General features: G+C 38.8%; 2 protein-coding genes across 5 annotated transcripts in view; one reads left to right on the forward strand and one right to left on the reverse strand.

The window, feature by feature from the left end:
* Positions 1–6,371: 6,371 nt before the first annotated feature.
* Positions 6,372–26,457, reverse strand: part of pi4kab (phosphatidylinositol 4-kinase, catalytic, alpha b) — a 29,118-nt gene continuing 9,032 nt past the window's right edge. Inside the window, exons 16-55 of one of the 3 annotated variants that reach the window (XM_015001643.2) lie at positions 26,250–26,433; positions 25,789–25,892; positions 25,036–25,204; positions 24,900–24,950; positions 20,135–20,243; positions 19,430–19,566; positions 19,214–19,347; positions 19,032–19,114; positions 18,882–18,952; positions 18,672–18,796; positions 18,514–18,595; positions 18,000–18,083; positions 17,645–17,734; positions 17,388–17,507; positions 16,233–16,247; positions 15,993–16,085; positions 15,748–15,904; positions 15,546–15,673; positions 15,289–15,447; positions 14,456–14,607; positions 14,251–14,358; positions 14,016–14,143; positions 13,657–13,773; positions 13,477–13,556; positions 13,175–13,374; positions 12,898–12,988; positions 12,410–12,577; positions 12,240–12,293; positions 12,030–12,150; positions 11,790–11,919; positions 10,347–10,490; positions 10,178–10,248; positions 9,976–10,079; positions 9,787–9,891; positions 9,058–9,183; positions 8,845–8,965; positions 8,015–8,174; positions 7,692–7,781; positions 7,515–7,598; positions 6,372–7,419 (exon numbers count right to left, since the gene is read on the reverse strand). In XM_015001643.2, coding sequence (XP_014857129.2) covers positions 7,368–7,419; positions 7,515–7,598; positions 7,692–7,781; positions 8,015–8,174; positions 8,845–8,965; positions 9,058–9,183; positions 9,787–9,891; positions 9,976–10,079; positions 10,178–10,248; positions 10,347–10,490; positions 11,790–11,919; positions 12,030–12,150; positions 12,240–12,293; positions 12,410–12,577; positions 12,898–12,988; positions 13,175–13,374; positions 13,477–13,556; positions 13,657–13,773; positions 14,016–14,143; positions 14,251–14,358; positions 14,456–14,607; positions 15,289–15,447; positions 15,546–15,673; positions 15,748–15,904; positions 15,993–16,085; positions 16,233–16,247; positions 17,388–17,507; positions 17,645–17,734; positions 18,000–18,083; positions 18,514–18,595; positions 18,672–18,796; positions 18,882–18,952; positions 19,032–19,114; positions 19,214–19,347; positions 19,430–19,566; positions 20,135–20,243; positions 24,900–24,950; positions 25,036–25,204; positions 25,789–25,892; positions 26,250–26,433 — 4,501 coding nt within the window. In that variant the 3' untranslated portion in view covers positions 6,372–7,367. Of the gene's footprint in view, positions 7,420–7,514; positions 7,599–7,691; positions 7,782–8,014; positions 8,175–8,844; positions 8,966–9,057; positions 9,184–9,786; positions 9,892–9,975; positions 10,080–10,177; positions 10,249–10,346; positions 10,491–11,789; positions 11,920–12,029; positions 12,151–12,239; positions 12,294–12,409; positions 12,578–12,897; positions 12,989–13,174; positions 13,375–13,476; positions 13,557–13,656; positions 13,816–14,015; positions 14,144–14,250; positions 14,359–14,455; positions 14,608–15,288; positions 15,448–15,545; positions 15,674–15,747; positions 15,905–15,992; positions 16,086–16,232; positions 16,248–17,387; positions 17,508–17,644; positions 17,735–17,999; positions 18,084–18,513; positions 18,596–18,671; positions 18,797–18,881; positions 18,953–19,031; positions 19,115–19,213; positions 19,348–19,429; positions 19,567–20,134; positions 20,244–24,899; positions 24,951–25,035; positions 25,205–25,788; positions 25,893–26,249; positions 26,434–26,457 lie in introns of all 3 variants that reach the window. The other 2 variants (XM_015001641.2, XM_015001642.2) reach the window with 2 other exon arrangements.
* On the forward strand, positions 20,520–24,278 carry serpind1 (serpin peptidase inhibitor, clade D (heparin cofactor), member 1). 2 transcript variants are annotated; one of them, XM_015001645.2, is made up of 7 exons: positions 20,520–20,622; positions 20,750–21,013; positions 21,164–21,807; positions 21,887–22,035; positions 23,000–23,124; positions 23,556–23,700; positions 23,781–24,278. In XM_015001645.2, exons 2-7 carry the CDS (start codon positions 20,751–20,753, stop codon positions 23,970–23,972), a joined length of 1,518 nt encoding a protein of 505 aa, XP_014857131.2. In that variant the 5' UTR covers positions 20,520–20,622; position 20,750; the 3' UTR covers positions 23,973–24,278. The 2 variants fall into 2 exon arrangements, with proteins under 2 accessions (XP_014857131.2, XP_014857130.2); XM_015001644.2 differs by lacking the exon at positions 20,520–20,622 and having other exon boundaries at positions 20,631–21,013.

Here is a 26,457-nt window from a genome sequence, read left to right on the forward strand (position 1 = left end):
CCTTTCCTCCGGCTCCCTCACTCTGCATCTCCTGCCCTCCTCCCCAGCTGGCGAGGGGGCTTTGTTAGGCGCCAGATGATACCCCAGATGCCCCAGCCCAGCCGCCCCTTTCAGCTACATTCACCAGGCTCCCCTCAGGTCAGAGGTCACCACCGGGCATCTGAATGGGTCTCCGTGGTAACAGTGGCCACGGTGGTTGAGAGTGGCAGAGGCTTTTTGTTACCGACTGGTTGCCATGGACGGTGGTTATTACTCTGATTCAGCCTCAAACGGAAATCTCAAGCATATTTTCAGCAAATATCTATCATTTTAAAATCATAGAATATTTTCTGCTTTTTCAAAATTAAAACTAGCTTTTATTGGACAAAATTTAACAGGAAAAGAAAACTTTTGATCAGGCAAAATAGGAGTAATAAAAAGATAAGTCTGAGCTAATGAAGCCTTAAACATTTCTTCATAGCTCTTCTGGTCTGTTTGGCATACACTTCGACTAATAAACTGGTAGTTTTCAGTTCGGTGCTGCTTTAGCCCTCTGCTGGACAAACGCATAATTACAGCCTGCATCAAACTTTGTCCAGTGAACTTTGACTTTCAAGTCAGAATAAGATCCAAAATTATTAATTCATTTATTTATTCTTTTTCTTAATTTTATCTGGCATACATTTAAATATCTATCATCTGATGTTAAATCATTGACATATTTAACATCTGTCAAGTTTTTATTTGTGCAAACATATAATTGCTTTTTCTGACAATACGTTTGTATGAAATATGATCTGACTATAAAGGATTAAACAGGTGATTTTTTTAAAGTTATTTGGCCTTTTTCTTTTACTTCAGATAATGTGTGATCAGAAACACTTTCAAAATTGTTTCTCTAATCTGGATTTATTTTAACAAATGATCAAATATGTTTCTTGTGTATCTTTTTTTATTAATTTTGCATCTTTCACAAGGATGGATTATTATTTTTATTTTCTCAAAGTTGAAGGTTTAACTTCTCTGTCTCTTTTTCTTGGGTTTTATTAATTGGTAATATGAAAGCAACATTTTCAGCAGCAAAAGTACAGAAACTGCAGAACACATTAAACACACACAGACTGATGCTTTGAAACTTTTATTTCCATTAATTATGGGGATTTTCTGCTTAAAAAACACAACACTACATAAGACAAAAATCTTACATCAAACAATTAGAAAAAATATTTTTAATACAGAAATGTGTGCTTAATAAAAAGTCACTATTGTCAAAAAGGTACCTTTAATCTGAAAAACAAACCTTATCATACATTTTCTAACTTACTGAGTACATATAAAAATGCACACCACAAAAAAAGGGAGTTTTAATCTACAAATCCTGCATGAAAGACCTGAGTCTTAAGCGTTTCCTTGATTTAAAGGGAACCATCTTGGACTCCTAAGTTAAGATTTTAGCTCTGAAATGAGATGGATTTCCTCTGCTCTGCTCCCTTGTCTCGCTTCTCCTTACTTGCAGCCTCTCCTGGTCACGCTGTCCAAACAGATCAAAGGTCAAACGATAAGGAGACGTCGAACACTGGGGCCCATTCAGCTACACAACCACAAGTGAATAACATCTGGGCATCAAGAACCAGCGAAGGAGGCAGAAAGAAAGGAGAAAGGAGAAAGTTTTAGCTTTAGGCGTGTGTCTTGACAACTCATTGTGCGTGTTGGAGTCGATTTAATTGAAGCAGACATCGAATGGCTTTTAAAACACTGAGTTGTTATGCAAATTCAGGATTTTAGACTGAAATTTCATCATGGGTGGATTTAATCTCGCTGGTGGGAGAAAAGGTTCTCGTGAGTAGCCTCCTTGTGTTTTCCTGCCCACATTTAAATCATCGTTTTGCTGCCACTCTTTGGGCTGGCAGGTAAACCGTTACTGCTTAGGTCCGACTTCTACCCTAAGTCATTAGAACATCAGATAACACAAATGAAGTGCAGAGGAAAGGCAGACCCCAGCGTTCCCCTGCGGCTACATGTGAATTTCAGCAAAGCCAGACAATGTGTCGCCAATCGATGGGAAAATTTAGTTTCCTGGACTTTGATTCAGTAATTCTATTGAAAAAGTACAACTCATATCACACAGAGATCGATATATTTCACATGTCTTTTTCTGTATAATTATTCTGATTATTACAGATTACTGCTCATAAAAAGCCCCAAAATAGAAAAGAATAATTAAAATTGTTTTTAATACAGGAATGTTATGGTCATCAGAATCATGAGGAAGAGTGATAACTTGACAGTGATCCAGCTGACAATCACTGATAAACCAGACAAGGAGGAAAAATTACACAAAAAAGAAGCTGGCTTTTCATAGAGTTGTATCCATGGTAAGTTTAGTGGAAGGAAAAAGTGTGGTAGAGTGTTCTGGTGGCTGTTAAAGCACTTAATCCAAGCAGTCCAAGCAGTCTCATAATTATTTCAGTTGCTAGTTTTTCTTTTTCTACCACACTTTGTCCTTCCACTCAACTTTCCATTAATATGCTTTGGAATAGCACTATGAACAACCAGCTTTTTTTTTTTTTTTTTTTTTCCCAATGACCTTTGGTAACTTACAGTCTATTTGTAGGATGTCAGTGTGTGTTTAATGGAGAACTGTGAGGCCAACATTTATCCCCAGGATTGTGTAGACGTACAAATGGCTAAAACACAACATATTAAAAATCACTTCTTGTAAGATTTATGTCAAACATGATTATCTTGAATGAAACAAAATCTTAACTCACCCATTCACTAAATAGCAATATTATTGAAAATGTCATTATTTGTGTTACACTATTCACCAAGTGAAACACAAATTATGTAAATTAATGCCACATGGAGTGATGTTTCAAAACATTTATATCTGTTATTTATTGTCTGAAATATGACATTTAAGATGTTACAGAGAAATAAAACGAACAAACAGCATTATAGGTTTAACAAACAATGTTCAACACTTGACAAATGAGCCTCATTGAACACATTTTAAAAGTTTTTCAGTATCTGTAACATGCATGTAATGTACTTTTGTACTAATGTAACCTTAATGGACCTTAACCCATTTTCAGAAGTGAGGAAGTCTTCTGCATGTGACAGGAAACATCTTCAACAAACAAGAGAAAATGTCCAGTTGTCTTTTGTTGAAACACGCAGGAACGTGTAAAATCTTCTGTCATGAGGATTATGTTTATCCGCTTCAAGCCATTTTGACATAGATTGCAGAACAGTTTATTGTTCCTGCTTACACATGCAAACATGGAATGCAGACCATCTTAGTGTAAATTATAACAAGATCAAATATAGATTACTTAATTATAAACTTATTAGTTGTAAAATAAAACAACCCCTTTAAATTCTATCTAGTGTCTCTTGTGCTGTTTTTTTTAATTGTCTTTAAAACTATGCAGTAATAGAGAGAAACAATAAGCGTGAAGATGAATGATGTGTAATAAAGGTGCATTCACCTGGGAATTGAAGCAGAAAGTCTCGGCTTGAGGGCATCTTTTCGCATTCGGTATGCACCATAAGCGCTCAGAGAACAGCTTACAGTTATAGTGCGCTATTTAAAGCCATTTGTAGTCAAAGCCATCTTGCACTAGCCAGCTGAAGTACTATGATTCAGGTCCTGACCTGGAGCTGCAGGCCAAAGCTCACATGCATGAAAGCGTTAAAAAAAGAAACACAACTCCTGCATCTACAGGTTGACGTTTTTGTGGCAAACATTCTTTTCAAAGCCATAAAAAAAAAAAAAAAACCTGCGTCAACTCTGCTATTCAGGGTTACGGCCTCTTTTCCTGATTAGCCCCAGCGCCTCATCAATAGGCTTGACTGTCTGCTCCGGTCATCCGGACAAACAGCTCTTTCTGCTCAACAGCTCAGAGAGGAGTTAATTATGGCACAGCACATGGCTGGCATACTGGGCCATGGCCTCACCAGCAAAAGAAGCATGAATGTGTCACAAGATGCCCTGCAGTTTGATTCATGTGATAAGAAGGACACAGAGGCCAACGCTTGAACAGGAGAAAATGCAAAACCAAAACAAAGGAAGAATTTCTTTGAAGAAAACAGAAATGATTGGATAGTCAACTAAAATATAGATATCGGTCAGGAACATAATATTTGATATTCTTAGTTAACACTAGGACAAATAAAATCACTTCCACTATTTCCTCCTTAGGCCTATAATACTCATATTTTTTGTTCTGTTATTGATAAGAGACGGTTAGAGACCATGTATGTGTTACACAGGCAGGGGATTTGCTTTCTTGTAGAAGCAAAAACAAAAGCCAAGCTACATCAGAGATAAAGTTAAATTATAAAACGTCAAAAGAAAGCAATAATTTGCATGACGCCACCCAGTGGTGGTGGCTGAAGGACTAATTGTAGATTCTATTGGGCTTCAAAAGACTGAATCTCAGTTTCAATATGTAAAATCAGGCAGTGAGAATGCAAAGGTGGAAAGTCCATAAGCAGCTCCAAGTTCAGTATCCAACATGGATGCTGCATTTTGCAGCATTTGTACTAAAAAGCTTGAATTTCCATGTTCTGTGTTGAAAATATTAGATGGAAATCCTCCAGAACATAGAATAATGACTTGGAAACTCAAATGATGTACATAGTTTTTGTAAATATATTTCTTTACTGATAACACTAACACTACTAGCATTTTGATTTGCATTGTGGATGTGCAGCAACTGTGTGATGCCTTCATGTTAATCTGGACCAAAATTTCTAAGGAATATTTCCAACTTATTGTTAAGGTTATGTTGTAATTAAAAAAACATTGAACAGAAAAAAGGTTTGAACCTATACACACAATTTGTGTCTAAAAAAGCGGCCAGTGACTATATAATATTTGTATGGACATTAAGCTGTTGCACAGTTTGATAACACCTGGATGCCTCCAAAAAAACACGCGTTGTGCAGGACCACCTATCTGCATCTCTTCCCTCAGATTAGCTTTACTTTAACTAAACCTCAGTCGTGTTTGCTGTGAAACAGATAAGGCTCTCAGTTTGTTGTTGTGGGATCACCTCTTTGCCTTTTCGCTCTCGTCATCTCATAACGATTGCCTGGCCTCCAGTGTGTTGACAAGAGCTGTGTTGGCTTTTTCCTGAGGGCTCTCATTTTCTTCCAGTGATGCATTCAGCAGCCCACCCCCACATCCCATCAAACGCACTCCAATGAAGACCTCATTTTGCTCTTATTAGAGTTCATTGACTAAATAAATTACTGACAGATACTGAAGCATAATGTTGCCAGGGTTAATATTTAAAATAACTGGATTAATCACTTTCACTGTTTTCCTTTCATTTACTCCTGGTAGGTTGTCTGCAGATGGAGAACATGGAGATTTTAGGTGCAGCCAAGGAACCAAAAGTAAACCTGGCAATCTGCAAATGCCCTGGTTGGTTTTATTGTGCATTTTAAACATTTCATACAGGTGAGAACATGTTAGCCCCTATGAAAACTAATGCAGCTGTCAGTTTTCAGACTCTGCATCTCTGTGTAGCATCAACAGCATCAAGATCATCCGCAGCTATGAGTGCTTTTGCCTCTGCTTTAGTTTTCCTTTTCCAGGTAGTGAAAAGCAACAACCTCAAAGCACGAGGATTAATAATGCAGAAGAAGACAGGCAGCGTATTGATTGATTGATCGAGTAAGTGCCATTATCCTCCAATCAGTCAAGAAAGGCAATTAAGAGCTTGACACAGAGTGACGTCACATGCTGCCCTCTGGTGGATGGAAACGTACAATAAGCACAACAGCACTATATTTTGAGCTGATTTATTACATTTCAACCAATAAATTAAATAGCATAAATCAACATATTTACAGAGACTAATTGAGGGAATCCATTCATAAATAAAACGTTAAACTTTACTATAATTACATGGATTATCCTCCAACTCTCTAAAGTTGTCGATATGTTTCTTAAATGTCAGGTGTTTTTGACACAAGTTCGTAAAATCAAAATTGATTTTAAACTAAATCTACCACCAGATGTCCCATTTAAGATTTATGTTGGAACATAGAAAACTGTTAAAATTGTGATCATGTTTTACTTGTAAAGAATTGTTGGTATCTATGCGACTTCCAAGATATTTGCTGTCTGCTCATAACGGACAACAAATAACTGTAAAGCTTGTGAAACTATTTGGTATATAATACACATTTTGTACTTTTATGTACAGTAGCAACAATTTCCAAAAGAAAGTTTGTCTGTTTAAAGAGCCAAGGTCAAGACAGCGATTTAATTAATTGAAAAGTATATATAATAATTTTGTGTGTGGCCTAAATAACGTTGAAGCTGCAGGTTGAAGACCCAGAAGTGTGCAGCAAATAAAATGCAAAGGGAGCAAGCGTTTCTTTTTTTTAGTTAATAGAACTTTATTTAATTTTATATCTGCATTCTCATTCAAAAGGCAAGAAAATAGAAAAGGAGACAGAAAGTGGATCATGAATATAAATATACAAAGAGAAGGTTTGTTTTTACAACCAGTAACAATCAAGAAATTAAATTAACCATATTTGACATGAGGCACAGCCGTCTGAATTACGAAAAGCAAATTCTGCCAGAAGCCGCATTGGACACAGGCCAAATGGTAATTAACATTTAACTTCGTGCAACTGCCCAACATTAAAAATGTACCATAACATTGTCCCACAGGCAACAAAACACTTTGCTTTGCTTCCAGTGCACCATCTTCTCCTTCCCACACTTTGGCAAAGCTACATATTTACAAGTCAGTCTTGATGTTTTCCAGAACTTGTGCGCATCATTTCTCCCGTTGAAATGGAAAATATGAAAAAACTCAAAAATACACAGTGACACACCCATGCAGATACAGTCAAGTTTTTCTGTAAAAACACATGGCACGGGTCAAACAGCTCCAGCTGGTCCATCAGAAAGAGAAGCACAGTAGTACAGTCAGGATGTAGAACAGGATGACTGAATAGGCCACATTGGTCAGAACTGGCACGGGTTTACTTCTGTTACCATAAAACATCCACTTACAGTCAAATTCCAAACCCCAATTAAAATCATCAGAAGCCACATTCACAAATAGTACAATTAAGAACTTGGCACAAACTCTGACAAAGTATTTACTGAACGTGCAGATAAACGAGAGATACTCGTTGAAATACACAGAAGTCAAGATGCTAGTGCAACCGTACAGTAAATAGGAGTAAGATTGATTTCAACATAACACAATAAATAAAGGATGATAAAGCAAATACTAAGGACAAAATCCAACAACCAGCAAAAATAGCTAAGTTACAATTTCCAGACGGGAATTCAACAAAAGGCACATACATTATGTACCGGCCAACAGACGCTCATGCTCAGGCACCTACGTTTAGTACGGGATCTGGTTTTGGTAGTACTGGAGCATATCGTACGTTCGGCTCCTGTACGTAACAGAAAAGAGGAATCAGTCAGAAAAAATAAATAAAAATTCTGGAGTTTAACATTGAAGAATGAAACATGGATCAAATTCGCCGACCTGTTGCTGAGGAAGCAGTTCTGGATGACTTTAATGATGAAGGAAGCTGCATCTTTCTCACTCAAGCCAGGGTTGAATCGTTGACTGCATGTGCAGAAACATTATAAGCAACAACAGCCAGTGGTATTTTAAACACTATTTTAAACACTAAATCACCAAAAGTCGAGCGGGACTCACGTGAGTAGCTTGATGGTCTGCCCTCTGAAGCAGGGAAGTCCTGTGTCCAGCATGAGATTTACTAAAGAGACCACGGCGTCCATGTAGGGCCTGAATCAATGCAGGAAAATGGATTATTATCATTATTTCAAAACTATCTCACTGTGCAGTAAACATTTACTCTAGGCTGGTGGTGCTCCCTCTAGGTGATGGGCAATGTCATTACAGGAAGCCACAAGTTGGTTCCTGATATTTCTTTGATTAATTAAACATTGCCCGTTTTTTTAATCAGTGCTCCTGAGATTGGGGACTAAAGATGGGCTTCGGTCTCTTCGCGAGCTCACCTCACAGCCAGGTATCCCCTCACACACATCTCCATGAACCACTTGAAGGGCGTCGCCTCCATCTTCCCACCCATGATCATCACCATCTCATCCGTCAGCTTGATATCCGGCTCCCAGCCGAGATTCCCTCCAGGAGAACTTTCAAACATGAACCCAAAGTCTAAAAGGCATAAACAGCCACAAACGTGAAGGTTAAAGTTTGGGACTCTCTAGTGCAAGGCAATAACATGATATTTTGCCACTATAAATACACATGAGGCTACTTTAAAACAGCTATAAATGTTGTGGTCAAAAGATTAAATAAAAGGAATAACTATACATTCAAAGATTTTTTTTTCACTGTAGCTATAATTAGTGACGTCCAACAATTTCTAGAAATAATGTAGCTGATATATACTATATTTCAATATATACTTTACTTTTTAAAGAGCTTGTTTTCTAGACATATTTAATTGGCAACACATCATTTCTTGCTTCCCAGAGGTATAAATATGTCAGCGGCTCTCTTTTTGTTATAGTAAGAAAGTCGAGAGAACATGGGATTTATTAAGGAAGATGTTTGTTTATATCAGAAAAAAAGAAAAACTCAGACTCACTGACAGAACTGCAGCAAGAAATTTGAAACTCTACTTTATAAATCAAAAATAAATATATTTTAAGGTTGTTTTTTTTTTTTACACATCTTCACCAGGAGTGCCAATATATGTGAAAGGTTCTTTATATTTTGCAAATGTTGCCAGAGTTTTTAAAGTTTTCTTTCCATGCACAGATGTTTTGCAAAACTGTTGCAAAAACATTCCAGAGAGACGAAAACAAAAAACATGCTGCACCGATGTGAATGAGATGGCCCTGGCTGTCCAGCATGATGTTGCCGTTGTGTCTGTCTTTTATCTGCAGCAGGAAGAGCAGCAAGCTGTACGCTGCCATACTGCGGATGAAGTTATATCGTGCCTGGAAAGACGAGCGTTAGTGGGGATGTAAGTCTGCACTGCAGCGACAGGAACATTTGGATGAATAATGTCAGGAAGCCTCTGTGAGTTTACCTTCTGAAATGCGAGTGTGGATTCGTCTCCATACTGATTCCTGAAGTAATCGTACATGCCAAAGTCGGTCTGTCGGCCCAGTTGGTCCCGAGACTTGCAGTCAGGGATGCACTCAATCACTCCACACTAAGAAAGCAGAGATATTACATGTACATAAAAAGGCTGAATTACAGAAAGTATGTCCATAACTTCATAATTCAACACTTGAGTTTGTAGTTTCTATTTAAGGTCTACCCTGTAGTAACTAAGTAAATAGGGATCATGTACATTTTTCACATTAGTGCCACAATTTCCAGAATGTTCAGCCCCTTTAGCTGGATTTCAAAGTTACATAGAGAAAATCACTTTAAATTTAAAGTTAATAAACTTGTAAAATAGTGATGCTTTCAACCTGCTAAAACAGGACAACGTGTGCATGTATGCGTGTATGTTTTAGACAACGTGACGGGGTATAAAGTATCTGCCAAATATTTTTCCTTTCACTTATTTTCTTTTTAGAAATAAAATGAATAAAAAGGGAAGTAATTCCACACCATTTTAGACTTTAGAGGAACCTTATGTGGGTCGGTACCTCTTATTTTACGAGGGTTTTGAGTTGGTATGTTTTAGTTCTTGAAAGCTTTTGTACAATTAATTTGGACTGGTTACCCTTTCATACTCCCTTTTCCTACAGGTACAAATCTTGTGATATTTTTCGACTTCTTAGTGTCAGGAAGAGTAAAGTCTTACTCCAGGTGCTGTGGCGACCACTCTGTACGGAAATACATAGAGATCCAGCCCCACCATCTGGAAGATGTTCTTGAACAGGCTGATGATCTGCAGAGCCAACATGTCCTGAAAACACACAAACAAAATGGTAAGAAAAAGATCTGTTAAAAGATGATCTGTGATGACATCAGGCAATCGAGCAATCGAGACCTGTCTGCAGTCGTCTCCAACTTTGAAGATTGCCGCCTGCCAGCAGGCTCTGGCCTCTTCCTCAACGTCCTTCTCGTCCTCAGAACGTAATTGGCACCGAAGACCTGAAGGAAGTTGTGCAAAATATTGAGAATGTATAAATCTTTACATGTTGTGGGCAATTTATCACACAAAGTTGAATACTTTGTTTGACCAACAGTACCTTCTTTTTCTAGCTCACTCACTCCACATCTCTTAACTTTGAACTTGGCCAAGTACGGTGCTTTGGCAGCACTGAGTAGAGGTGCAAGAGGGAGAAAGTGATTTTTAAACTTTTTACAGACAAAGATAATTTGCTAATTCTGATCGTTTGTGGTTGATTTGTAACCCACCTCTGCATGGGAGTACCGGACTTATAATCTATGTCCAAAACTATGGCCTCAGGGTTACTGGGAAGGTAACAGCCATGCTGGACTTTAATCTGCGCCAATGCCTCCAAACAGGCCTTCTTCCTCTCTTCCCCTTTAGGAATAGGTCTGAAAAAGACAAACAAAAACAAGTTAAAAACAAGTTTTCCAATCTCTGTGTTTGAATGTTTGTTACTTAGACTACTGAGCCCTATGGGCATCAAACTAAATGACTTCAGACCACAAGTGACAGCGTTCTTCTGATGCAAGTCACAGAGGAGAGTCACTAATACTGAGCGGAGGCCTGGGGACGGCAGAGATTTCTCCCCTGTTGTTGCAATTAGTGCTGTAATGAGGGCAGAGGGGAAACTTTCCGCCTCTTGTGAGCTGACAGAACACCTTCTGTCAGAAACCAGCTCATTGGCTCCAAATATTCACTGACATATGATAACACAGCAAAGTGTTTTCCAGGGCAATAGATAATGAAAATGACAGAGGAGCAAATAGTCACTAAATTAATGAACAACAAAGGGATTCAGAGGCAGGAAGTGAAACAAAACACCTTCGCCGTTGGGAAAACACATCATAAACCTCAACAGATTACCTGCCGTGTTTTCCTCAACAAAAACTACTCACTAGTAAATTTAAGACTAAAAGAGAAGATCAGCATTCTTTATGTTTCACTCACTGTCAGTAAGTTTGACTAGAAATGTATGCATTGGCACCATGACCTAAGACAGTAATTAACAGGACAAATGGTTAAATACTAACGATATAGAGGATAAACACATGAATGTATGTCCTCTATACATTCAAATGTATAGAGGATAAAGTTAGGAGTGTTATGGGAATTATAAAAATAGTAGATTGGAATAATTAAAAAAAAAGATTTACAATTTTTTGAATGTCAGTCGTCATTAGAACTTTGCAAAGAGATTTAAGTCAAGGACCTTTTTTTGTACCAACAGGGCCGATTACATGACACATTTCATGATGGTGGTGTTTTTGTAAATAGTAACATTATACATCAGTTTTACCCACTCCTTCCACTGTGGTTCTAAATGCTCTTATTGTCACTTTTGAGTTTTATTATGCTTCTTTCCTGTGCTACATCAGTGAAAGCCTCTTTTTTTTTTCTCATCCCTTAAGCCAATCAATGAACAGCAGCCTGTTCACGTCACATTTTGGTCCTGCTCAGATCCAATGATCCCTGCTCCCAATCAGGGATTAAAAAAACAAGTATTAGGCTGGAAAAACTAGAAATGGAAACCTTTACAAAGTGGGCTGAGTACAGCAGAACCGTAGCTGTCTCCTTTGATGAACAACCATCCTTAGAGTCAGTGGAAAATGGGAACGTGAGGCTTCAAGGTGGGGAAAAAAAACAGCCTTTAAAGGATGCAGTTATGTTCAGGTTTAAAGAGCTCCTACTTGATAATGGCGGACACGTTGGTGATCTTGTTGAAGAAGTCAAACTCTCTTTGGTAAAAGTCTTTGGCTGGGCCAGACAGAGATCCAGTGATCTCCTCCACCATCTCTTCCAGCAGCTCCCCGATGTCCGCTGCATAAACAATCAAAAACAAAAATAAAAAGCAGACCATTTTTTTGCAGTCTTAACCCCTCAGGATGTGTTGTTTGTGTGCTCATGTTGATTCTGGATAAATATCTCACGGTCTTTATGGTGTCCCTCCTCGTCCAGGAACATGTTGGTCTTCATGTTCCAGATGAACTGGTGAGCCAGCAGCTGAGACTTCTGAGCAGCCCACAGGATGTACTCTCTCACGTAGCCCATCTAGATTTGCAAAAATGGATAAAGTTAGGAGTGCAAGCACACTGAAAGAGTTTAAATAAATTTGCCACATCAGAAAATGAAGTGCCCACCTTATCGTACCGAAGGGCTTGGACAATTTGAGGAATGTAAAATAAAATAGCATCCTAGTAACAAAATAAATGAGAAAAAAAATACTTTTAATGCATCCGTTTTGACTTATTAATACAAATTTTGCAATACTAATAGTAATTGTACATATTTTACGTGTGTATTTGCGTACAGGAGGAAAGGAGCGTAGCACTTTGACCCCATACTGGGCCGTGAGAGGGTGAGGAGGGTACATGGAGGAGAAGTAGGACAGTCCAGTTGGTGGATCTACTGGGGCCCAGCACAGGATATGACTCAGTTCTGGGGAGTCCGCATCAATTGTATGGCAGGTCACCAAGAACTGAAGGAAAAAGTATGAAGAATATAATTACATCACTTGGCCAACAAGGTGCAAAGAAAAGCCTCCAGAGGAAGCTCTGTTAATGAGTCATTTAGGTGTGTGTACAAATAAAACAGGTTGTAAAAATAAATTATGTAGAAAATGATTCAGCTCTTTGGGGACGACTGGTCTCCTGTTTCTTCTTTAAACACAGAGCTCATTAAGAGTTTGTTCAAGCAGAGCAAAACGACAAGGACAACAGGAACCTTCCAGAACAAAACATCAACTATGAGATCAGTGAGCAGCTTTTAATCAAAAACTTTAAGGCAAAGTGAGCGAACCTTCACTGCTTCAGGAACGTCACACACAGCAGCCGGATCCATTCGTACCAGACGCGTCACTTCAGACACAATGGACTTTGAGTTTTTAAATCTGAAACACACACAACACAAAACTGAGAACGTACGCACTGATGAAGAAGCAGCAATAAAGACATAAAAAAAAAAATAAAAGGATTCACCCTCTAAAAACTGAACTTCAATATTTACATACAAATAAAAAACGAATATATATTTTTAATTAAACCCATTGAGGTCTAATTCCTGTTTATTTGTGTACCTGGCAGGCAGCTGCAGAGCCAGGTGGGGAGATATGGTCCAGGCCATGTTGACGTTGTCTTTCCCCTGTTTTTCTGACAAACTGATGTATTTGGACCTCCAGTTGGCAATGCTGGTTTCCACCGACTGCTCTGTTGCGATGGTGAGCTCCTGAGTGGATAACGGGTTGTACCAGATCGTCAGACGCTCGATCTCACTGGCCTGGGGAAAAGCATAAAGACCTTTCATCATCAAGGACCAGGTTCCGTACTTGCCTTTGCTACAGTATATTTACAAATTACAAAAGTTAATGAAGGTGAATACCAGTAAAGCCAGTAACAGAATCCTGCGTTTCATGTAATATTTGTGCAGCTCGGATCCTCGGTTGTTTACTTTAGAGAGTCCTAAAAAAAAAAAAATGATGGAAACAGATGAGTGATCTGTATGTCTATAGTAAACCAAATTAAGAAGGAAGGTTTAATTATGCTATTCTGAGAGTTTCACCTGACTTCTTGGAAATGGTGGACATCCCAGAGGTCAAAGGGTAAGTGTTGATCCATCCCTGGGCAATCTGCTGCCTCTGACCAACAACTGCGTCCAGACTGTTACGGCTATCTGCAACTGCCATTACAGATAGGCCTTTCAATGACATCTCCTGGGGATCTAGACAAACACTAGCATCACAAAGCCATCCTAAATTCAGAACACATGTACAGTTTCTGAAGATCCTTTTTTTCCCCATAAATCTGATTTGACTAGCAAGAAAATTCCTTTTAGTTGAGATATTAGTGAATTCTCAGTGTGTCTGAATGGATGATTCATTTATTTCCTGTGAAAGACCAGACCGTTTGTCAATGTTCTACCTGGTGGGACCAGCTGGGTGGCAGTCAGGTACTTCTTGTCAGACAGCAGGCAGGCATAGAACTTTATCATTATGCTGATGTCTTCTCTGAGCCTCTTCTCTGCCTGAGTGGGAAACCTGGGTGCAACACTACAGAAAAACAGACAAAAAAGACGTTTACGACAAAATATTCAGTTTAAAATCTAAAAATATAGATTCCTATTCAATCTAAACTTATTTTAAACCCCCTTTTGTACCTGAAGAAGTCGAAGGCTGTGGAATAGATCTTTTCTCGCAGCATATTTCTGATAGTGGCGTTTGTCACAACATCAGCATGTAGTAGAGTTAAACCCAAAGTCAGCAGTCTGAAGGGAAGAAAAGTTCATGTCATACTGGACTAGTTCAGTGGTTTTTCAGTATTTTTACTAATCAGAGTGATGTTTTGATGATGACAAATAATACCTGAATCTTGGCCCAATGGCAGCGACGTGTCGGTTCATGTTGCTTTTGGATCCTCCGATACTCAGTGAAAGAGATCTCTGCAAAATGGAAATGAAGATCTCCACCTGGTCTGCACTGCTGTATTTGGCTATCTCGAACCTCTGCACCAGGAACTGAAAGCAGAGCAGGAAAAGGTTTGGTGCGAGTCAGAATTAAAATAGTCCAGCAGTAGATACGGGACTAACAAAGATGTTTTCTGTCTTAAAACAATTCAGGACAGATGTACTAAAACTCCCTTTTCTATATTTGGAGAGGTCAACCAAGATTAACACAGCAGCTCGTTTAAAAAATGTGCCTGTATTAATTTAATTCATTCAATTGCTTTCTGAATGCAAATAGGATGAGAAAAAAGCCACTGAAATACAAAAATAAGCAAAACTATCCAGTCAGCGCTAAAACACTTTGACGTTTACAGTGATAACTTGACAAAATGTGAAAAGTTCAAGATTATGAATACTTTTGCTGGGTATGCAAACCTTTAGTCTTCTAATTTTTTCAACACCTCACTGAGAGTGCAAAAGTACATTTTAAGGGTTTTTCCCACAGCAACAACGTCTACACTAAAGAGCACTGTTTGTACGATTCGGTAGGGCCTGTAAAAACCAAAACTATGAACTAATAGTCAGTCAGGTAGCAGCTGGACAAAGTATGAGCACGTGATTTCTGATGAACAAACATTTGAATTGTTCTTCCTACAGTTTCACATTACTTTAACATTACCATAACACCAGTGAAATTAAAACATAAAAATTCAAAAAGAAAAGATCAAAACTGAACGACTGCATCTGACTGACCTCTATCCAGAGGAAGTGAGGTACGACATCGGGAGCGCAGGGTGCAGGCTGGCTTCCCTCCGAGACAGCTAGGGGTCCGGCCCCGGCTTGAGTTTCTGAAAACAAACCCATCTTCAGCTCCACGCTCATCTGCCACGCTCCGGCCATCTCACGCATGAACTAAAACGGAAAGAATTACAATATTTAAACACAAAGATGCACAGGCGTTTTTTAATATATTGGTGACATATTTTTTTAAAAATACAGGAAATACATACTGGCACTTCCACCCCATTGTGTGCAGCAAGCAGCCATTCCCAGCAGGCGATAGCAGTTTCCATCCCATGCTCTGAAAACATCTTCAGCGGAGACCAGCACACATGGTGCAGCAGCTGTGGATCACAGTCTGAAAGCACAAAATCACATCGCAAATTCATATTTTGATTTTATGAGACAGAATGGCCGAGAGCTGATACTCACTTTTGGTATTTATAAGCAGAGCGGCCATCTTGAACATGCATTGAGTGAAGGCTTCAGGGTCTTTTCTTTCAAGAGCGCTGGTCATCTGACTGATCATCAGCTTGGTAAGGTCAGAGTGGCTGTGAGTTGCTTCTGAAAACTGGATCATACCAGCCACCTAATGAAAAAAAAAACACACAAACAGATTGATGAATTATGCAGTTTGAATAAAATCTGCAGGAAACTAATTTAATGCTAAGCTTTACCTCTCCAGTGTACCGGTTCCTCAGGTTGAGTGATGCCATAAAGTTGGAGTAATCCTTCTTCACACACCCTGGTCTCTCTGTCAGCTGAGTCACCTACAGAGAAAACACACTTTGTAAAACTTAAGACCAAACAGCGAAAAGCCTGTAGAGTAAAACATGCATCTTTGCAGTACCAGTTTAAGATAAAATTATTATGCAATGCTTAAACCTTGTCTCTCTGTATTTAGTGTTGAGACCAACCTGAGGGAAAGCAGCCTAGTGTTGGCAGCACGATGGAAGACAGCATCAGTTTAACCAGTTAGCCAAATGGGTAACCACCCATTCAACCCAACCGTCCATTGCAGGTAAGTAACCAGGTAAGCCGTAAATCAGCCAAGCAACCAGGAAGGCAGTTAAATAAAGACAAACACATCAAATGAAGCAAATAAAAAGACAGATTGAGCAGAATGCAAGCACAGGAGCATATAAGAAATGCTCAGCAAGCAAAATAACGTCACACAGAGCATGCACACACACAGCATACAGTTCCGTAAGCAGGCAGATATCGGTTGTTTACAGGCCAACTGTATGGGTTTCAAACTGAGTGCAACATGTTTGCACAAAACAAGACTTCATCAGTGGCAAGAAAAAAGCCAGGTGGCTGCCATAAATGGCACATGTGCTCTTGAAAAAGAAAGCAATCAATACCGAAGTTTAATAAGTAACCAGCCAGTGGGCAATATAAAGTAGCAATATTTATTAGAGGTACCAGAAATATAGATATTGATGATGACCAATAACAGACATGTGTTATATAATTCTGTACACTTTCAACACTCTGAAAATACATGACCACACGGCTGACGTTGCTCCCCTGCTTTGGTTAAATATCCCTCACTCCTTTGAGGCATTACTGTTACATGCTGAAACAAATATCACATGATCAACCCGTCTCCAACCGAGACACACACACAAGTGACAAGATAAAAATCAACACTGTCCATTAATATCACCCCAGTTTTACTCATCGCACCAAAACAGATATGTTAAAAATGAATAACATCGGCTGATATTAGCATTAATCTCTATTCATGCTGTATAATTTTGACAGCATGAAAAAGAGAAAATACACTATTAGTGTGGACCCATTTTTTGTTTTTCTTGTTTCATTGAGGTTGTGTGTTGTATCATCACTAACCTCCAGAAAAACATGTTTTCAAATAAATTATTAAATTGCGATTCATGCCCAAGATGTAAACTGTAATTGCTTACATCTAGCTAAAAGGGTTTAGTAATCGCTTGCCATTCAATGGGTACATCACAATTTTTATAGCCATCTAGTTTTTATCTTTATTTAATCTAATTTTTTAAATTATGCTGATTTGAAGTATGTGTTATTGTGCATCTGTGACTCACCCCCAGTGTAGTGCTCTGCCTGTTGTAGCCTGCAAAGTGCAGAATGCTTTCTGTGGCCATGGCGAGGCCTGTGTGCTGAGTGAGTCCTGACACCCAAATCTGATGTTTGTTCAGGTACTCCTGCATGAAAATGACCAGAAAACATTAACCTCATAAAATACTTTTGTAAAGCCAATCTTGACTTGATTATTCTGGTAAAAAAAAAAAAAAAAAATTCCATTGACTTTAGTCTGTCAGTGATAAAACAAGAAACCTACCTGTAGGTGGGACTTTGTGACTGAAGGGGCCCATTTCATTGCTTCTTTTAAGATCTCACCACAGCGTGCCGCAAAGTCCTTAACGATGCTCTGCAATGAAATGCAAATGTAAAACTTACTCATCAAGAACATGAGCAAATATTTTCGCTAAATGAGGTACAGAAATTAACTTCACTCTTTAACTTATTTCAGCACAGTGTATCATATTATCAAAAACTAATATTTGTACCAGTTATCACTTTATTTTTTGTTATAAAATATACTCTGAGGATTCACACTAAAATTGATACATATGTGTAAAATAATTCTACGCTGCCCTCTAGTGTCCAAATGTGGTTTCACAAGCCAGACTCACCTCTCGAGCTTCGTATGTGTCTGGAACAGTAATCCTGTAAGGTGTGTCTGGAATGTCATAGTAAGGTTGATCCTTGTGAATGTCCTAAATAAAGAACAAGGAAATGTATCATCTATTATATAACTTCAAACATTTAAACCATTACAACTGCTGGGCCGGGAGTCAAAAATTATTTCTTAACAGTAAGTGAAAATAATGCAAGATACAATGATGCTTATTGACTGTTACATATTTAATTTTCAAAAAATAATCAAATTCCTGCCTGTTCTTCTAGTTTATTTCCAAAGTTGTTTTTGGTTTTGTTTTTTGTTCTCATACTTTGATATTCTAATCTACCACCTCAGGTTCAAACTGCACGATTTTTCCATTCAACACATTTAAAAATCTGGAAAATGTCCTTGTTTTGTGTCCGACCTTTATATTAAGTGGAAACCTGACCAAATGAGAACAGCTTTCAACAATCATCACATTGAGGGATTCCCCCCCCCCCCATCAGCTCCTAGTGCATACTTACAGCACTTAAAGACAGAGAGAGTGTCTGCAAAATATCCAACATGGTCTTTAGGACTCTACCACTCCACAGAAGATGAGGGAAGCTTTTAAGGGACACAAAAATTAGCTGAGACAATTATTTATTAAAAATCTGAGCATATATAAACCAAATCGACTCACGTTTCAGCCAGACCAGAGAGGTATTTGTCTGCCACCCTGCGGATTCTCTTGTGAGTGTGGTTAAAGTTGACCAATAAGAACTGAGCATGTCGCTCCAGCTCCTCTTCATGCTCTTTAGTTTTTGGCTAAAACAAGAAAAAATACAAAAATGCTCATAATCCCAAACTGAAGAATTAAGTCTTTGCCTGTTCTGAGATTACTCTCTTCTACCTTTTCAGCCATCATCTGGAGGAAGACATCAAATACCTTATCACCCACACAAATGATGCACTGCAGCATTCCTACAGGGAAAACATTGAGTACAGGAAGTTAATCATAAACGACAAATAACATGTGAACTAAAGTGGTTTAAGCCCTCACCAGATTTATCTTTTTGGATGGCTTTGTCCTCAAAGTACCGAAACATCACCTGGAACCTGTCAGCATCGTTGGATCGGGACATCCTGACAGTAAAAGTGTAAGAAACCTATCAAAGAACTGCACATACCAATTTTAACATAGCAAGGAGGAGACATGACAGGTGTAAAGGCAGATGAGCTGACCTCATGTATTCTAATCGGTAGACAGAGAGCAGGTAGGTGGACATGGCAAAGTCCAGCTTGTTGATGAGGACGGCGCCTTCAGGAGAAGGGTCGAGCAGATTGATGATTGTGGATCGCAGATCACTCAACTCGGCCTAGAAGACAGAGGTTCACAATCCAACAACCTGCTGCTGCAGTTTAATCAAATTTAGAGCACGTAGATATTTAAGAGTGTACCGGCGTCACTGTGTCATTTTTCAGAGCTGAGTTGTACTGCAGCTCAGAACGAAGAGGCTCTCCACTTGGGAAGGTAAGGAGAGGAGATTTTGTGGCGATTTCACACACGCCTTCGTACCATTCCTCTGGCCAAAGCCCTGAAAACACAGCACATAAAATATATATATGTATTAACAAACTAATGGAATAGACCTACATTGACTAAGCATATATCCATGACAGTAGTTTTGACAACCACCTTTAGCTACAGTAAATTCAAGTCCCATCTCCTGTATGACCATGGAATCATGGAAGACTTTTGGCCCACAATTCTTTCACAGATTGCTTTGCTTTTTTCTGCACAGATTTATTAAAGATCCAAACACATATTTTCAATCAAACTGAGGCTTACAATTTGAGTGGGTCTTTGTAATATGTCGATTTTGGTCTTTTTGGCCCATATTTTTCTAAATAAGCTGCTCTGTTTAGGATCCTTGACCTGTTAATGACTCAGCTGGGGCCGAACTTCAGCTGTCAGAGAGATAGCTTCATATCCGACACTAGAATACTTGTGATTAACTCTTCATATGGTTTTGGTAACTTATGGCCAATAAAGAAAGCCAAAATATGAAACTGTAAGTGTGAACTCTTTTTATTTTAGGTCCTTCAGAAGTGCTGAAGTTTTGCAAAGATGATGAATGCAATAGGAGTCAATCTCCTGCTCACCTGATCCTTCCACAGCAAAACCCATGACCACAGAGTACAACCAGAAGTCCCTGAAAAGCTTCTGGAGACGAGGTTTGGCCTCCTTTATAGGTGGAAGCCGCCTGGTCAACTGTAAGTTTGAAAAAAATTTTTTAAAAATGATGACAAATCTAGGATAATTACTACTCCAGAGGAATAAGTTTAACTCTTCCCAATGCAAACAGCTAAATGCAAGAAACAAGTCAAACAAAGACCTGCAAATTAGACAAAAAGTTTTAAAAGGACATGTCAGCATAGAGGAAATTACTTAATTAATAATTAATCAGAATAAACATTTTTTTTAACAAAGGGATGAACTGTGAAGAGTTAAAGGTTTTAGTCAGTCAGCGGACTTTTTGGACTGTTTGATCTGTCTATTTGTTCAAGAGAAGCACACATCAAAGTTCAGTTTTGAATTCTTCGTCCTACAAACAAAATCAGCACAAAACTTCCCACCAGTCACAGTAAAGGTAAGACACTTTGCAGGCTGCTAATTTACACAGAAATCCTTGGCTTTTTATCTTGTTGTTTAGTAGAACCTATTTGTCAGATCACTGAAAAGTTTTGCTCTAGACATTTTATGTGCTCTGCCTTAAGGATGTGGGTGTTCACCGTCATTTCTGTGGTGTGTTTGCTGGCCAGTCCGTCCCTGGCCGGCATTAAAGAGCTCAATTCTCACTTCAATGACCCAAATCCAAACCCTAGAGGCTCACAGCCAGGTAGTCCAGTGGATGTTGAGGCAATTCCTTTGGACTTCCACAAAGAAAACACCGTCACCAATGACCTCGTTTTCGACGGCTTCGAGGATGAAGATTATATTGACTTTGATAAGATCCTGGCCGCAGGAAGTGATGATTACATGTAAGTTTCAGGGGATTTGTTTGTGTTAGATAACTAACTAAGAATAACTTTAATAATGGGGTATACACAATCTCAAACCAGTATATTTTAGGACATAAATTCCAGTTTAATTTATTTTGAAACATGCATTATGAATTTAATCATTTTCAGTGAGGGGGATGAGATCGACGAGATAGCCACACCGGCCCCAGACATCGACATCTTTGCCGAGTCGTCCGACCCGAAGATTCGCCGAGCCAGACTCCTACGGCTCTTCCATGGTCATTCTCGCCTTCAGCGCCTCAACATGGTGAACGCCCGCTTTGGCTTTAATCTCTACAGAAGTATCCGCAACGACGTCAACCAGACTGACAACATCCTGCTGGCGCCTGCTGGGATCTCCATCGCCATGGGGATGATGTCTTTAGGTGCTGGATCTGAAACTCACCATCAGATCTACAAAGCCCTGGGATTCGCAGAGTTTGTCAATGCTAGTCATCACTACGACAACACAACAGTCCATAAGCTGTTCAGGAAGTTGACGCACAGGCTTTTCAGGAGGAACTTTGGGTACACGCTCCGGTCTGTCAATGATGTCTACCTTAAGAAAAACGTGTCAGTAAAAGAAACCTTCCGCACCGAAACGAAGGCCTATTATTTCGCCGAGCCGCAGTCAGTAGATTTCAGAGAGCCAGCGTTCCTGAGCAAGGCCAACCGGCGCATTGAAAAACTAACCAAAGGGCTGATCAAGGAGCCGCTTAAGAGTGTGGATCCAGACATGGTGCTGATGCTACTTAACTACCTGTACTTCAAAGGTGAGAGAAATACAATTTTACAATGAAGTAATGTCAAAGCATGAATGCCAATGACAGTCTTTGGTCCTTGTACAAACAGGGACGTGGGAGCAGAAATTCCCGAAAGAAATGACTTACTACCGAAACTTTAGAGTTAATGACAAAACAAACGTGCGCGTGCCAATGATGGTGAACAAGGGGAACTACCTGGCTGCTGCCGACCACGAGCTGGAGTGTGACATCCTGCAGGTGGGTGGCTTTATACAGATTACAGCTGAACAATATCAGGAGAATTGAGATAATTAGTTGAGTATTCCTAGGACAACTATTAACCCATGTTTTTCTCACCACTCTCTTTCCTCTCCATCATCATGAGGCCATGTTATGATGATCCCACCATTTTCCATGAGCTTTAGCCTTTTGACCAAGATGTAGATCAGGTGTTGGTGTAAAGGACAGTGGGACTTCATCTGACTGAGCTAATAAATCGAGTCATAGGGTATGAATGCAGGATGTCTGAACAGTTATAGCCTACCAACTATTGCACTCGCAATATTACACGTTTTCACTCAGTGAGTCCAAAAACAAAATCTTGATAAGTGAAATGCTAAAATTGAGGTGTGATGTGGCAAATCAAAGATAAAGCAACAACTCCACTAATCAAGCAGTATTAGATTTTTGTCCTCAGACAAAAATGGAAGAAATTCAACAAGGAAAAAAAAGTCTGGAGAAGCAAAGTTTTTTCCAAACTCATCCAGGCCCAAGAAACATTAAAAGCAAATTTCAGAATTTTCAGGACTGCTTAAGGACTCCTCTATCAATAAATATCCAATCAAGTAAAATCAATAAATAACTTCATAGTAAAGATGTCTCCTTTACAGAGCAGGTCAAATGGGCAAAGGCAGGTTGGTTTTAAGTCTGAATCCAAGAGGATTCAACAGTAACTGCTTTGCTGTTCTTAAATTAAATGGGCTGGAGGACAATGTAGGGAGACTAGAAAAGCTGCAATGTTGGTTTTTCTCGCCCGTTACTGTAGCTACAGTTTGTAGACTGATGCCTTCATGATGACCGATTGCCCTGAATAGTTGTTACAATGACAATGGAGATTGAATATTTTGTGCAGCTCTAATCTTTATATTTAACAAGAATGTCTGACAAGCACACAAAATAATCCATTATAAACTAACCAGCATATAAACCTTCTTATCTTCAGCTTCCATACACAGGAAACATCAGCATGCTCATTGCTTTGCCAAGGAAGATCACTGGCATGAGGACGCTGGAGCAGCAGATTTCACCAACTGTTGTCAACAAGTGGCTCAAGAACATGACAAACAGGTTGGTCACAAGCAAATATTTAAAGTGACCGTATTTGCCGTTTACAAAGCAGTTCATCACTGCATTTACCCTTTCACAAATGGACAGAAAGAAATAGTTGTGAAATTGAGTAATCACTGCAATAGGGACTTACTGGAAATGCAAGAGAACATTTAAATTTAGCAGCTGCAAAAACGTCTTTAACTGTATGAACATTTAATAGAAATGTCTTGTCACAGTAAATAAGCTGTTAACAGCCTGTGCAGCAAAGACATGCAAAAAACAGGAAGATCTATTATCAGATTAGTAAAACTGTTTATATCTTCAGCAACCGGGTAAATATCAGCAAGGTAACACAATATTTACTGCTGTTGAGTCATAAACTTTTCAGTGGAAATAGTTCAGATTTAGTTGTGCTAAATTGTGACGACAGCATCCATTGTCTCTGCCAGGACTCGTGAGGTCTCGTTACCTCGCTTCAAACTGGAGCAAAACTATGACTTGATTGAAAATCTGAAGGAGATGGGACTCACTGACATTTTCAAGGAGAGTGGAGATTTCAGTGGAATGACTTCAGAAAAAGTTGCCTTGAACTGGGTGAGTAAAACAGAGCAATGCCAACATCACGGTCTTCACCATCTTTTTATATTCTGAAATATTTAATGGCGTTATTGCAGCTGAAGCACCAGGGAACCATCACTGTGAACGAGGAGGGAACAGAAGCTGCTGCCCTGACTCAAGTGGGGTTCATGCCGCTCTCCTCTCAGATTCGCTTCACAGTGGATCATCCGTTCCTGTTCCTGATCTACGAGCACCGCACAGACTGCCTCGTGTTCATAGGCCGGGTGGTAAATCCCTCACAGAACTGATCATCTAAACAATTTGAAACAACTTCTCAGGAGTCTCGTTTCTTTTTCTAAAACAATTTAGACTCAGAATGGACACTCAAACTTCTTCAAATTGCTCAAAGTACGAAGTCTGTTTGATTGGCTCACTGAACGCTTGTTATCTGTCTGTTAATGTTTTATAATTTACAAGGTGGGTGGAGAAGTGTGCAGACATTATTATGTCTCTGTAGATACTCTAATGCTGTACCATGGAGGTTTAAAACAAACTGTAAAAACACCACATATGTTGAGATAATAAAATACATAAAACCAGAAAAGAGAATAAAATCTGTTTTTGTTAAAATTCTTCTTAAATGAAGAAAAGTGTCTAAATTTGGTTTAATAACTTACTTTGAACTAACCTAAAACTCCTGAGGTTAACATAATGACAAAGTACTGCTAGATATAAACATATTTAGTAGGTCAGTTTTTAATACAAAAACACAAAGAAAGCATCAGATTGAATTTTACAACCACAATGTCCTTACAGAACTTTAATATTCTTCCTACACATGCAAATTTATGCTCATTTATGCCCCAACATATCAATGTTTTTATTACCCGGTCAGAGGCTGCTCTGCTCAAAATATGTTTGCCTCAGTCTTACTCAAGAAATTATTTCTTACATGATTTTTTTATTATCATTTTCCCCCATTTAGAAATTCATAAAGCTTGAAAATAATACATATTTAGTCATAAATCTTAGTATTGATTCCTTTCTAAACTTTTGATGTTAACTGATTTTTGACACCTTGAATTTAAAACGGCTGCAGTCATGAGATTGATTTTGTTGTTTATTGTTTTTGATTGTTGTTATTTTTCTTATTCTTTAAGTAAAAGTAAAAAAATTTACTTTGGGAATTAAGTTAAAACAATCTGAATACCAACCGTCTCTAAGCATATACTTACCACAGCTATGACTGGAATAAGAACTCCAAGGTTCCCAGCACTGCTGGATGCCTACAGAGAGAAAGAAATTATTGACATAAAAAAGCAAAGTGTATTTTCCTTTTGTGTTTGGATGCTGAGGCAGTGGTGCACACACCTTCAGTGCTGTTCCCTTGTCAGAGGCCCTTTCACTTGCTCTTTTTCCTTCCAGTCCCAGTTGGACAAAAAGCTCTAAAAGGTTCATCAGCAGCTCGTCCACCAGTTGCTCCCCCTGCAGGTTGGCTGCGATGTTTGCTAAAGCATTGATCACAGCCAGAGAGCAATGCCTTGAAGGGAAAAAGGTTGGATAGATGAAAAAACGCCTGAGAACAAGCTAAAGTCTACATAAACATACATTATTTAGGACTAAAATTACAAACTGTCCCTTAGTTAAAAACATAATGAAGTTACTGTTTCAAGTTTCTTGAAAGGCCAAAGAAGAAGTTTAATGGCAAACGATAAACCTCCAATTTGAGAATTTAAAAGGAAAAAAAGCTCTTCCCTCATTAAAATCATAATACAGTTTAATCTGGTTTTCATTTTTTCAATACCTAAACTGAAAGACCTCTGCATTCAGAGGACAAGTAGTGGAAAGTTAAAGTATTTCATATAAAGAGAAAAACAAACAGTTCTCCTGTGAGAGACTGGAAACATTGGATGATGGTAAAGCCATGAAATATAATCCTTGTCATCACGTTCTTTGAGGAAATTTCATTTGGAGTACTTTACACTGAGAGGGGCCTCTTATAGGTGACTGGGGAAATTTTAGTATCCAACACATTGGCAAATAAAATCTGATACTAAAATAATAAAATCTGATACTAAAATATCAGGAACATGATACAAAAATATTTTTATGATGCGTCCTGACCTGTAGCCATGATCTCTGTAGTCTTTGGTGGCTGAGTAAACCACAGAACTGGCTTTCACGCTGATCTGCTGAAACAGATTCCACACCTCCTGGTAGATGTACGGCTAGAAGAAAAGAAGACGAGAGATAACATGCTAATCAGTGAACCGCAGATCTATTTTAAACTCCTAAATGTAGTTCATCACCTTCAACACTGGCTGGTTATCACAAGATACCTTATTAAAAACCAGCTGGTGTGTCACATATTCAACGGGTGAGCGATTAGATAACACCTACCAGATGCACAGGAATAGCAATACTCAAGTCCATCTTGTGACAATATATAATCTTCCTCCTCTGCCACCAAACACACACGTTGAAATTCCATGCACTTTTACATTAATTAATCTAAACTTTTATATTCCCTCTAATCCTAAATAGATTGAATCTGGTGTAGAGCTGTATGATCACTTTGGACTCACATTCCCTGTGATGACCATGCAGCCCAGTTGGTCTATGATGAGCACGTCCAGCTGGGAAGGAGGCTGGCAGAACTTTTGTTGAAGGATTTGTAGGATGTGCTCCATGACTTTAGGAGTGTCTCTGAGAGCGACTGCAATATGACCCAGCGCTTTGATGGTGTGCTCTGGAATTAGATGAGCATCCCTGAGAGAGGCAAAAGTTATATTT

Source organism: Poecilia mexicana, unplaced genomic scaffold, assembly GCF_051168715.1.
Source record: "Poecilia mexicana isolate PSO_F unplaced genomic scaffold, ASM5116871v1 scaffold_9, whole genome shotgun sequence".
Taxonomy (NCBI): domain Eukaryota; kingdom Metazoa; phylum Chordata; class Actinopteri; order Cyprinodontiformes; family Poeciliidae; genus Poecilia; species Poecilia mexicana.